This window comes from Mya arenaria, chromosome 5 (assembly GCF_026914265.1).
Source record: "Mya arenaria isolate MELC-2E11 chromosome 5, ASM2691426v1".
NCBI classification, from domain to species: Eukaryota; Metazoa; Mollusca; class Bivalvia; order Myida; family Myidae; genus Mya; species Mya arenaria.
The window spans coordinates 71,544,064-71,556,836 of NC_069126.1; the positions used below are offsets into that span (position 1 = coordinate 71,544,064).

Consider the following 12,773-nt stretch of genomic DNA (forward strand, 5'->3'; position numbering starts at 1 on the left):
AATAGAAACTTTTAGCAACTCTTCTATCAACTACCATATTCGCTCAAGTTGTTATGCATGAACTCAGTTGGACATTTTACAAAAACAAAGTCAGAATTTATGCAATCATACAATTCGCTTGTTAGAATATATACTTCCGGATAAACCAACTATAAGGTTATGAATCAAATGTCACATAAATCGTTTATCAAACGATAACAACACAAATTTACCAATTCATTCACAACTTGAACACTGTCGATGCTGTAGTATACAAAACATCGTTATTTTCAATTCGGTCGTGCACATGATCATGGCGGAGAGCATCTTTAGTTGAAGGTATGTGCCTTTTTGGTAGAAGACGTTGCAAGTTTGTCGATAATTCAAAGTCATGGTAAAATCAATTCATAGCATTCATTATTCGTGAAATACAATAAACAACCTGTTTAATAAAGAATTTATTATTACAACAAGATTATTAAACGTTTGAATTCTCTAACTATTGTACCATTTTAAGATATGGTTTATTTCCACTTTAAGGGGGAACTGGTATGGAAATACGCTCATTTCAATAACTTGTGAATTTTGAAACAACTCAAACAAATTCAGTCATTGCGATACACATTATGATTTTTGCCCAATTCAGTATTTTATTTATTTATGATTTGAACATTTAAAACGTACTAGTGTTCGTCCTATCTTTGAAGAAGGGTCCTTTGATCAATATGTGTCTACGGTCACAATTAATTGATATATTTATTGAATATTTCGGTTGAACTAAACGCGGTTAAAGATAATTGTTAGTGTCACAACAGGAGGATATGCCTATATCGTTGTGCCAGTTCTACGTCATGCAATCAGTAATATGCTACTTGGAAATATATACAAACATTTTACATCCCCAACATCCTGAGAGATCCAAACATACCTAAAATTAATCCTAAAGGCTAGTTGACAATGCAGGCTTATCATAAGAACACAAATTCAGTATCTAGGGGGAAAGTTGACAACATTGCATTGATAATTTCCGACTATATTATGTTACTATAGCTTTCACTTCAGCGATTATTTATTGAATAGTAATTGTTCAAATGCAAAAGTAAGTATATATTTTTTCTTCAAATTATGTACAGACGTTAAAATTGATTTAACAATATTTGAAACCTAAAGATAAGAGAAGAAAACATTTTTTCTAATATTATACTGTTTTACAAATTGAAATGTAAACGCAATAGCAAATCAGCATAAACATTATAAATCATTTCGAACTGAGTACCACTATCATTCGTTAATTAAGCATAACCATATATATATTACAACAATTGACTTGTTCTTAAACTGCATATAATATCCAAATTAGATTATAAAAACATGTAGAAGCGCAAAGCAGTCATTGATTTTTTTTTTTACTTTTAGCTTTACTTTTGCAGCTGTGCATAGCTGTTGGTTCAATCAGCTTGTTTCGTTTGTCTTCCATGTTAAGAATGTACTCTCGATAGCGCTCCTTTGCACTACGCAAATGATTTAAATATTTAGGTTTGACCATATGCAAGTGTGAATGCTTTATGGTAGTAACCGTTAATAAAAAAACAAATATTTTTGGTTTGTCTATTACTTATATAAAAAATCAAAACAACTAAAAATGCAGGGATAAGTCTTATAGAAAAATAACAAACAAATACAGGAAATTGTTGAAAACACACGGTCAAAGCTAACCATTATGAACAAAATTATTCAGACATATTAAAAAACATGCATATATATTTGCGTACTAGCAAACGTTCAGGTACCGCCCTATGTCGATCCTTGAACAAGAGTTTATGTGAGTTTTAAACCAGTTAGTGAGCGCTCAACCTCATTCTTGCTCCATTATTTTCCTTCTTTTTTACATAAGGCTGCATACCAGACGTCACAAACAAGAACCACAAAATACAATAAGCCAGAAAGGTATACCGACAAAGCACAATGTATAACTGCATAATTTGAAAAAAACAACAACAGTACATTAAATCGTTATGTGTAATTAAATATCACATCAAAGAACTTGTTATTTAATTATGGGATGGATACAATAATTATTTTATGCTTTTTATGTCACTTTCCTGATCGTTTTTAACTAAAGTCACTAGAAGCAGTTCGTAATATCCATCAAATAATAATGTAAAGTCGAATAGTTTAGACTTTGGTTGTATTTCTTAAAGCTCTGTCTGAACCGGTGAATTCACCTCGTTGTTCTTGAAGACGGGATTCTCTGCCAAATAATTACAAGAGTCGTATAAAGTTGTATATATATATATATATATATATAACATTTTACACCATATTTTAATACAATATTTGTTTATAAATGCTTGTGTTGAAAATGTCGTCGACAATTAATTTGTTCATAATTTTGTATCAGTTATATTTGTAGGAATTTTCATTTAGTGTGATCCAAAAGTACGAAAGGTAAACACAAAAACCCAGTGTTTACATAGTGTTTACCTTTTTTTACATTCTCGTAGTATATCTGAGTATTTGATTTTGACTCTTCAATCGACGAATACACGCGCGTATTATCAGGTCTGAAATTAATAAGCTAAAACAACAAAAGCTTAAGCGATAATAATAAGATTCAAATAAATTACAATGCTTTAAAACTAGACTACTGTACAAAGGACGGTTGAGAAGCAATACGTCTATGTACAAAATGACATATAAAAGAATTGTGTTTTGCACATATTCTTTGTGTTTATCTAAAATGTTTCTTAAATGATTAACGCCGGGCCAACCTGAAATCGCTTTATTAATGTCCTTTTTAAATGCAAATGTTTTAGAATTTCAAATGAAATAAAAAACAAATCAATTTTGGAAGGAAATTTCTCATTTTACATTTGAGTAAATCGATTGCTTAAATTGAATTATAAAACAGTTCTTCATAATATACAAATCAAATTGTTCATGTTCAAAATAATGCTGATTTACTGATCGACAAGTCATTATTGTATTTGAATTATAAATTCCTAAAATTTGACTCAAAGCCAAAGAAATATAATTCAAAGAAGCAACTTAAAAATGAATATTTAAGCATTAGCTTTCCATGCACTCTCGTATAAAAACAATATTAAGACGTCGGAATGTGGTTCTAATAAACTCACCCGTTGCCTACAGTATCTGTAACAGAAATACAAAACCAACTTAAACAATAATTGTATACAGCACGACGGTTAACATTTTTAATCTCTACACTGTTTACTAATATATGTATATCAAAATAAATGCGATTTGAATATCGAAATAAATGTATAGTTATTTCGAAAATAGCGACGATATACTTCATTTAGTCACAAATGTTTTGAATGGCCAAACATTAACCTGAAGTAAACATAGTTTTACTATTTTCAATTTTCAAAATCACAATATAAGTTTTAACACATTTTTGAGTAAATTCACTTATGAACAACAAGCACAAACAAGGATAAGGGATTGGAAAACAAGTGTGGCAAACTCAACATAGACCTCTCCTTGAGGTGAAAATGTAAAGGCTACAGTTATATGAGAAGTAAGCGTAAACAAGGTATATTTTAAACAAAAATTTGAGTAGTACAAAAATTAAATGTGAGGGGGCACATTAAAACCAATTCGACTTCGGCTTCAGGAATTTCCTGATGAGTCCAAGAAACCCTGTCCAAGAACATGCTTCAAAGGCATAATGACTTCAGTTAAATCGGTTTGGAAAGATGTTCCTCAAGTAATAGTATCTAAATGCTTTCATTATCAGTTAAGCAGTGACCCCTTTACTACGGCAACAAATAGCATTCACGTTGGAACATACTCTAAGAAATCTTACCGACTGCAAGATGAGTACACCATATACAGGTGATATAGGAACCTCGTCGTCATTAAAAAGGCAAACATACACAGGGATGCAAAGATAGGTAAAAACGAAAATCGGTTCACAATGATATAGTCCTTTCAGCATACATTAAATTACTCAAAATACGCAAGAAAGCATAAAAAGCGATAACGGGTTTATATGTTACTACATACTTAGCGCATCGTAAACTCTTGTATCCGTTGTCATGGACATGGCCACGTCGGTTTGGGCTTGATTGCATCCGAGATCGTCTGCACTGGATCAGAAATGAAAAAGTCTTTCGAACTACGATTTTACATCGACATTAGTATAATGTGTATTGCCGCACTACAATATGTTTTAGTATAATGCTATAATAATTCTACTTGATTTACTAGTAATGGAGTTAGCATTGTTTAGAAGTACTGGGGTTGGCGCCTAGAAGACATCTAGGGAGAACTTATCAACATCCTACGACAATACAGATATATTATATTTACATGAGCATATGTATTTGTGATGTTTTGGTAATAAAATAATATAAATTGAGCCTGGGAGCTTTGGTGAGATGCAAAGGCGTTAACTACAGCGCTAACTGGATAAATGTGTGATTCGCATGCATTTGTGTATGTGTACAAATGTAAACTGAATAAAGAGCTAGTTGGAAAGCATCTGTCATTGTTAAGGAAAAGGCTATAAGCGTTTTGGCAAAAACATGTGCAGACAAAATGTATGTAGATAAAATTATGTTTAACGTAAAGTTTTGCGATATCGAAAATTTCAATGACGCCAACGCAGATGTATTTTTGTTTGTACATGTAAAACATTATTCCCGGAATTTCAAGATGTGAAAAGTATATTCGCAGTTGTGTTTTCTTATACACAGTAAAAAAGGTGTGAGTAAGCATAAGGTGGTGCAGTTGTATGATCCCATAAGTGAGCAATTGTAGCCGCCGGAAGTGAGCTATTGTATGTTCCTATAAGTGAGCAATTGTAGCCGCACAGAAGTGAGCTATAGGCCTTATTCACAACTCGTTTAAGAATAATCCAAAACTCTCTTAACGCATGGATTATCGATAATCAATATGGCGACTGTCAAAACAGCTGTACGCGGTACAGGTTGGACGACAATTTTAATAATGTTCCGCATCTTCCAATGATTGATGTGGTTTCATTTATTCAAGAATATTAAAAAGTTCCTGGAAAACATTTAAACAAAGGCTACAAATTCTTCCATGAATCGTACATGCATGATGAAGAAGGTAAGTTCAGATGTCAAGTACAACCAGGCATGCGAGAAAGGTAAAACATAAAATACACATTTTATCTTTTCAACAAATATCATCCTTGGATAAATTGAAACAACCTGCTTACTTGGATTGCGTTTGTTATCGAGGTGTAAAGCTTTTTATGTTGACTAGGAAGACATCGATATATTTTGATATGATGCTAATTTACAAAACAAAACACCAGAATTAATTAGTATTTTTATAATGATTATTATGATCAAATATTTAATTGACACTTACAGTTTAATATTGTGATCTTGGAGTAGGAATAGGTGTTATTGGTCCAAGGTTTGATGTTATATTCAGGTGGGATTTTTTCAGTGAAAGTTAACGAGAGAGGGTGTTATGTCAGAGGAAAGTGCTACAAATCGATGAAAAGGGATGAAACACCGTGGTCCCTCCATGTAATATATTAAACAAATTTGTACAAGCACATGGCACTACACCCCCCCCCCCGTCTTTTGACACCAAATGTAACAGACTCAATTAGCATGTGGCAAGTCAGTTATGGAACCCAGGATGCTCTACATACAGCGCAGATAACTATTTTTAACATTTTATATGATCTGTATGATGATGTCAAATGTTATACACTCAGAACAATGTGTGTGCAGTACAAAGTGCAATCCAATTAATGGAGACTCTCCTAATGTGGCCTTAAACAAATTTTACCATTATGACATTCAATTTCTCCAAATCCTGCCGTATTACTTTATGGCTGTAGAAACCGAAATAACCTACTTATGTAATGTTTTTGTTGGAAGTAGCCCGGCTCATCAACATCCAGAGCCATAGTTCGCCGGAACAATTAAACGTATTGATGATGGAAGTGAATTCCCAGCGCTACCAATGACTTATCTCAAACATTTGATGTGGTACTAAATGAAAATGAACATGGATAATCTGAAAGTTTCTCAGGCTCAAGCAGATGACCACGAAACAGCGTGATTGTCCAGAGTGACATTAACTCAGACATAAAAGACTAACATCATCAACCTTTATGGAAAATATCATCCGAAAAAAAGACTTTTATACTCTGACTGACCGATTGACATCAACGAAAAAGTCCAAACACAGACCATGAAGCAAGGCATTGAAAATGAAAGAAATGCTGTATTGGAATACAGCACACATACAAATGTGAATGAAAACTGCGTGGTTATTTAATAAACCAAAGTGTAGAATTTCACGGATGTTCACCTGAACGGATCGGTATGCTTGAGGTGAAATGTCCAATGAGAGAAAATTACAAAGATGCCCAGTTTCTGAAGCATAATGGTAATGGGACATAATCCCTGAATAAATCGTATGCATACTACCTTTAAGTGAAGGGACAAATGGCCATCGTGGACTGACACCGGGGGATTTTGTGTTTGGACGCAGAATAACATGCACATTGAACGAATTTATTTTGACAATGAGTTGTGGTCGAAAGTCTTAAAAATATTGTGTATTTTTACTTTGACCACATGTTAAAGGCATTTGTGTAAATGTTTGTACATTAAATGTTGAGCCAATGTAATATTTTTTTTCTGTTACATAAAACACTAAGTTCTGTAAAATAACTTTATTTTTAGCTTGTTTGTTTTTTTAAAGAACAAACGTCTGGCTATTATTATCACCCTCGGTGTGGTTTTCGTTGTGCCAAAATGTTATAACGTTGGTTAAAAACAATTTTTGATATTCCAATGTAACAGTCACATTTTGTCAGTGACGAAACGCACATATAAAGTCAATGGAATAGTCATAACTCTGACTGTCTTCGTAATGTAGTTATGTTCTATTTTTAACTTAGAAAATACAGACGAGCATTCGTGCCTTATTGACAGTCTTGTTTAATTTTAGCACAGGAAAAGAGCTGTATACCAAAAATTGTGTATTGTAAAAATGGAAATTATCTTTTGATTCACAATTGTTCGTTTACGTAATTTACTTTTACTAGTGTAAACTGATTCATGAATGAGAAATGTCTTGTTTTGGTCGAAACAAACAGCATAGGTTGGTGGTTTTAAACTATATTTTGCGAAATTCATTTGATTCTACTTGCCAAAACAATTGGAACTTGGGACACATGTTCACGGTATAAAATGGTGTTAAAATTTAAATAGTGTTGACTATTTAGATCATGTGTTTTTGAAATAAAAGTTGTGCAACTGTAATTCACTCATCAAATTAGACTATTGGATGAACAAGCACGAATATACTTATATTATTGCCTGGTATTAATTTTTTCACAAGCCCTGCTATATAAAATTCAGAATTTGAGCAAGCCCGGAAGACATTTACCATTTAAGGGCTTGTGTTAGTTGTGTTTGTACTTATGCAAAAAACATCATTTTGGCCATTTATCAAACAATTATAGTTGGGATCACTTAGAGGTACAGTTTATTCCGTCTGACCAAGTGGTCCCAGGTTCGACGCAATATTAGGAAACAACTGTAGCCTCTCACATTGAAACTTAGGACTGGTAAGTTTGGTCCATGTAGCAACTCTGGGGTCAGTGTTTAAATAAGCTTAATTATTTCTTCACAATTAAGCTGAAATAAATTTGTATATATTCGAGCGATAATCTTGTCTACATTTAACGTGACAATCCCTTTCCAATACCATATATAATGGGAACTTTTCAAGCATGCTGTCTTCGTAATTTTAATTGAATTCAACGGACGAAAACTATACTTTTAATTTCATTTATTTCAAAGAAATAGCGGATTACCACATATGAACACACATAAATATTCACATGTTGAGACCAATAATCATTTATGTATGCCACTTTTTAACAGAAGTTGAAATACTGTTCCAAATTTAGTAAACTTGTTCAGTCCTTGATAGACTGTAAATAAAGATCATCTCCGGCTTTTCCATGCATAAGTTCCTTGGATCAATGTTCCACGGAACAAAGTCAGAAAGCAACACACTATCCAAAGCTGTTATGTTGAGCCAGCAATTGCAACTGGTAATATCGAGACAAACACGTGGAATTCGTTCACTCGTTTGATGTCACGTTGCGATTATTTGCATTTCCTCGACATCTTCTTTACCAAATAGGTCACGTTTGGTTGAAAATGGGGGAATATTTAGCTTTGCACCACGCCGAGCAACTAACTTTCCGATTATAAATCCCTTATCCGTCATAACACTGTCACATTTGTCAAGGAAGGAAATAAGCCCACACTGGCGCGTGATGTTTTGATCAGATATAGATCCCGCTTAGAGTGACGACACAATTGTTACACAAAGAGCTGGTGAAAAGTTTAATACGGCACTTGCATGTTGTTGCTCCCTTATAGTGAGAGTAAAATTTAGAGTTCAAGCTCAGTGCTGATGATGTTTTTTGTTTTGTTTTTTAATTTTAGTAGAGTCTAAAATAACACGAGTGGTTGGATCAAGTTCTTTAAACCATTCAGGAATAAAATTGTCAAACTTTTCACGAGATGCACAGATGGGCATTGAACCCAACTGATAAAACATGATATTAGTAGATGTAGACTGTGAAATATTAAACCGACCACCCAAATCCTTGAAAATGTCCAGGTTGGATATTCACAACATAAAAAATCTGGTCAACTAGTTGAAGCGATGCTGATCGAAATGATTATTCAGTGTTAATCTTTGCGAAATTTCACATTCTGTTATGCTACGCCTGATACCACCTAGTCATCTTCTGAGCAGTGGGTTTTAGAAGCTAGAAAAGGTTCATTACAAGTGAGTATGAACTGATGCCTGTGTAGATCAGACTTTAAGCCGGGTCTGCGCTGAAAGGATAAAGTCCAAAACAAATGACAGTCAGCCTGTCCACCAAGTGGTCAATGTAGTCAATATGCTTAGTTGCCTCGGCCAGCTTTTTTTCAGCACTCAGTTGGTGATCTGGGCAAATGTAGCCTGGGACTGGGGTTGCGGAGTAATGTCTGCTGCTGTTGATTCATCATCTGTGTCACTGTCAATATACATGATACATTAATGTAAGAATACTTCAATACCAATACTTAAGCATTGCTTCTTATACATTCGACAATGTTGTTTGATTATTCCTTGTAGTTCAGTAAACAGAAAACACACCTTTACGGTAATAACTAATTAATAATTATATGTAAATATACACAATCAATTTCAGCGTCGTAGTTATATTTTTACCTCATATTCAGTCTCTGCTGCATAGCAGGATGAAGTTATTAAATATGAGACTTCCTTGTTGGAGTTTTAACACTCCAATTGAACCCAGATGGACACAGATGGACATGCCTTCTTCGAATACACTTCATTCCCGTCAGGGTTTTCATGAAATCACTGGGTTTACTGTGAGCAGAGCAGACCTTTGTGCGCGGTTTAACCTATTTAGATAATTCAAATAATAAAGGACTATATGCAATGAATCATACACGAATAATTATTGTTTAAAAGTAATTAAAAAAGGAGTTATTAGTTTTTTCCGAATTACGAAACGTCGAAAATTAGCTACACTTTCTATTAAAATGAAAATTATCGTAAATACCTGGAAAAGTGGACACTCATCTCACTTTATAATAACAAGCCATGTTTTCTTTCTGAGGGGATCGGAATGCTTTGGGACGACAAAGGCTTGTTATATCGCGAATCCTTAGTACAAATTGGAACAGCAGTGATATGAAGCCATTTTTAGTTTGCGTTAGGAGCATCGTTTTCGATACAATATGACCGACGGAAATTAGCAGTATTGTTGACCTACAGTCAGGGCATTAGGCAGATAGTAAAAAATTATATATCATAATATCAAATCTTGATCATGCAGTTGGATTAACAAAACACAAAGTTGATTCTTGATCTGTAAATGAAAGGTCTGAAAGTTTCAAGTAGAAGGAATCACTAAAATGTAAACACATTGCAAAATCAAACGTTAAAGGTGTATTCAGGAAATAAAATTATGCAATCGATGTATGTATAATGGTAGTAAGAGATGTGGTATTCAATATATTGTAGATCTTGGCATAGTGAGGGTTGGTTGATTTTAGATAGTTGGTTTTACACTGGGATAAATTATGCAGTCCTCATAAAATAGATCGGTTAGCATGTTCTTAAAACAACAGCTGTAAGCGTTTTAACTAGGGATGTTGATATCCATTTATTGAACTGAACGATGCCTTTACAGCGAGTTCTGGCTTTTACAAATAGTTGTTGAACAGTTATTACTCATCTGTAAATGTGTTTGTGCGGAAACAAATTTAGTGGGTTTGAATGCTTAAAACTTTTTAATTAAAAAATATTATGATCTACCTAACCTTATTTTTGAAGCTTATTTCCCATCCTGAATTACAGATTCTGTCATAATAGTGAGAATATGAATAAAGCCAAATGCACTGTACATTCTAAGAAGGCCAATACTTCGTATTTAGTAATCCATGCAATGATTTAGCCTCAAAACATCAGCGTGATTTTGCACTTGTTTCTAAGTGGCTGTATACATATGACATGTAGACTAAAAATAAAATAAGCTTTTTTATATTACTGAATACTAACTTTTAGGTTAAGTTGAACTAATAATCTTTCAATATTTTTTGTATATTCCCAAAAGGTATTTGACAAGACTGCCTCAAGTTGTCAAAGAAGTTCAGATAGGAAAAGAAATGCATGAAATACAAAAAAAAATATTTGTTGATTTTTAGACCAAGTTCATAATTTAGTTCACTCATGTCTCATCGATAGATAGATGGATGGATGGATGGATGGATGGATGGATAGATACTTTTTATTTCTCCATACGTGAAGAGATTAACATATATACAGATGAATACAAAGAATTTATACACACATCGATGATATAATATACACAAACATCAAAAGAAAATTATGATATTATATAGATGGACATTAAGAACATTACACATTTCGAGTTACCATTTACAAAAACAACATATTCCATGCACATATATTTATGTATAGATAGTCAGATGTAGTCTTAATTGACAACACATAGGAACGATACTTATTCAGAGTTATCTACTCAAGATGTATTACAAACAAACTCTGGCGCTTTCTGTGTAAAATACAAGTAAAGCACATTTATCCAGATTAGTAATAGCCTAGCAAATATTATAAAGTTAACACTAAGGTTGACTTAAACAAAACGGAAATTAAGACAGTTTATAATGAAAACCGTTATTGAAGCTATTTAGTAATCTTAAGTTACACCCGTAGCAAGAGTCTTACTATTGTAACTGTGACAGGATAGTTGAAAAAGCTTTCATCCTAAATATCGATACTAAGTAAACATAAATACACATATTGATCAGTACATGTAATTGTCATTATGCTACACACATGTTTTGTAGTCGAGTGAAGACAAAGTCATTTTTGAAATATATGAACATATTTAAAATATCAGCAAGCAGGAACTATTCGGAGGTTTCCAATTCTCTGTTAGACAACATACATGTTCCAGAGAAGGAAAATCAAAGGTTGATGATCATGATACTTTACGCAATTAGACTTTGAACATTGACCAGCTTGATTGTGCTATTCCAGATTGTTTGTCTTTTCCGTTTCAAGACCTATGACAATAATAATAATAGTGCCGAATTTTCATTGAAGCTAATATACTGAATCTGATATTTCCTTATCAATGTTTTATTTTTAATAATATGTATGATACTCGTGTTTATAATTTCATTTGTTTATGTCATTGTGGTATTTACTACAGGTCTAGTTAGTCTAAGGGCACATATTGATTGTATGTACTATTATTACTCAGAGTTAAATGGGGCTTGTGAATCAATATACATTGTAAACGAATCCAGAGTTTGTGTCAATTATTTCAATTACTTTTGTTTTAATTTAAATTACTTAGAAAATACGTCAAATGCTTTGAAAATCTGAAGACTGTAAAGGCCTATCATAGTTTGCTATCTTTATTTGACAGAGATCTTTTGTTTGATTCTATGATTCTACCTATTGTATTGTATGACACTGAAGTGCTGTGTTTCTTTAATTTAATGGAAGCTGATAGTGAACAGATTACGTTACTCAAATCCATTAGAGTAGAACAATACACTGGTTATCCGGTTAGCGCAGTGGTCAGTGCACTCGTTTCTCAACCGGGTTCCCCGCCTTGGCGCATGTGTGTTTGGTTTGTGGTCACCAAGTCGGACAAGTTAGTTTCCTCCGGGTACTCCGGTTTCACCCACAACACAAGACCACACTCTCTCGCGACATCGTGCCAACGATAGTGATTAATATAAATTGCAATAGCTTGTTTCACAATCGATATAAAATTCAGTTTTAACTAACAATAATCTCCATGGAGAACTTGGCAGATATTTTGTTACTGTTTTATGTAAGGAAAAATCTATCAAAGTTTGGCTAAAAATCCTGAAAAAAATGTTTACTCTTCAATGAACACACTAAACATTTACGTTTTAATGTTAATAGCTCATATTGAGCAAAGGTATTTTACTCTATCATTGGTCCGCATGGTTTAATGAATTAAAAATCAAATTTGTTGTTATATGAATAATCTCACTATGTTCAAATGTAGGACTATATTATTAATATAATGTGGCACTTTAATCAGCATTGTTAAGGTAAGTATGTCGTAACGACCATGTTTGAGATAGCCATAGCTCTTTTTGCCACTTTTTCCAATACAGTTTGCAATTGATGTTGTGTTGTTTGTGTAGTTTTGTGCTGTTGTTCCA

The 12,773-nt window shown here is 33.2% G+C and overlaps 1 protein-coding gene across 1 annotated transcript in view; it reads right to left on the reverse strand.

Moving 5' to 3' along the window:
• Positions 1-430: 430 nt before the first annotated feature.
• The window catches only part of LOC128234650 (hemicentin-2-like), a 63,406-nt gene continuing 51,063 nt past the window's right edge, over positions 431-12,773 (reverse strand). The window contains exons 12-15 of the mRNA XM_052949017.1: positions 4,009-4,091; positions 3,117-3,132; positions 2,464-2,543; positions 431-2,230 (exon numbers count right to left, since the gene is read on the reverse strand). Of these exons, the coding sequence (XP_052804977.1) occupies positions 2,175-2,230; positions 2,464-2,543; positions 3,117-3,132; positions 4,009-4,091 (235 nt within the window). The 3' untranslated portion in view covers positions 431-2,174. The remainder of the gene's footprint in view (positions 2,231-2,463; positions 2,544-3,116; positions 3,133-4,008; positions 4,092-12,773) is intronic.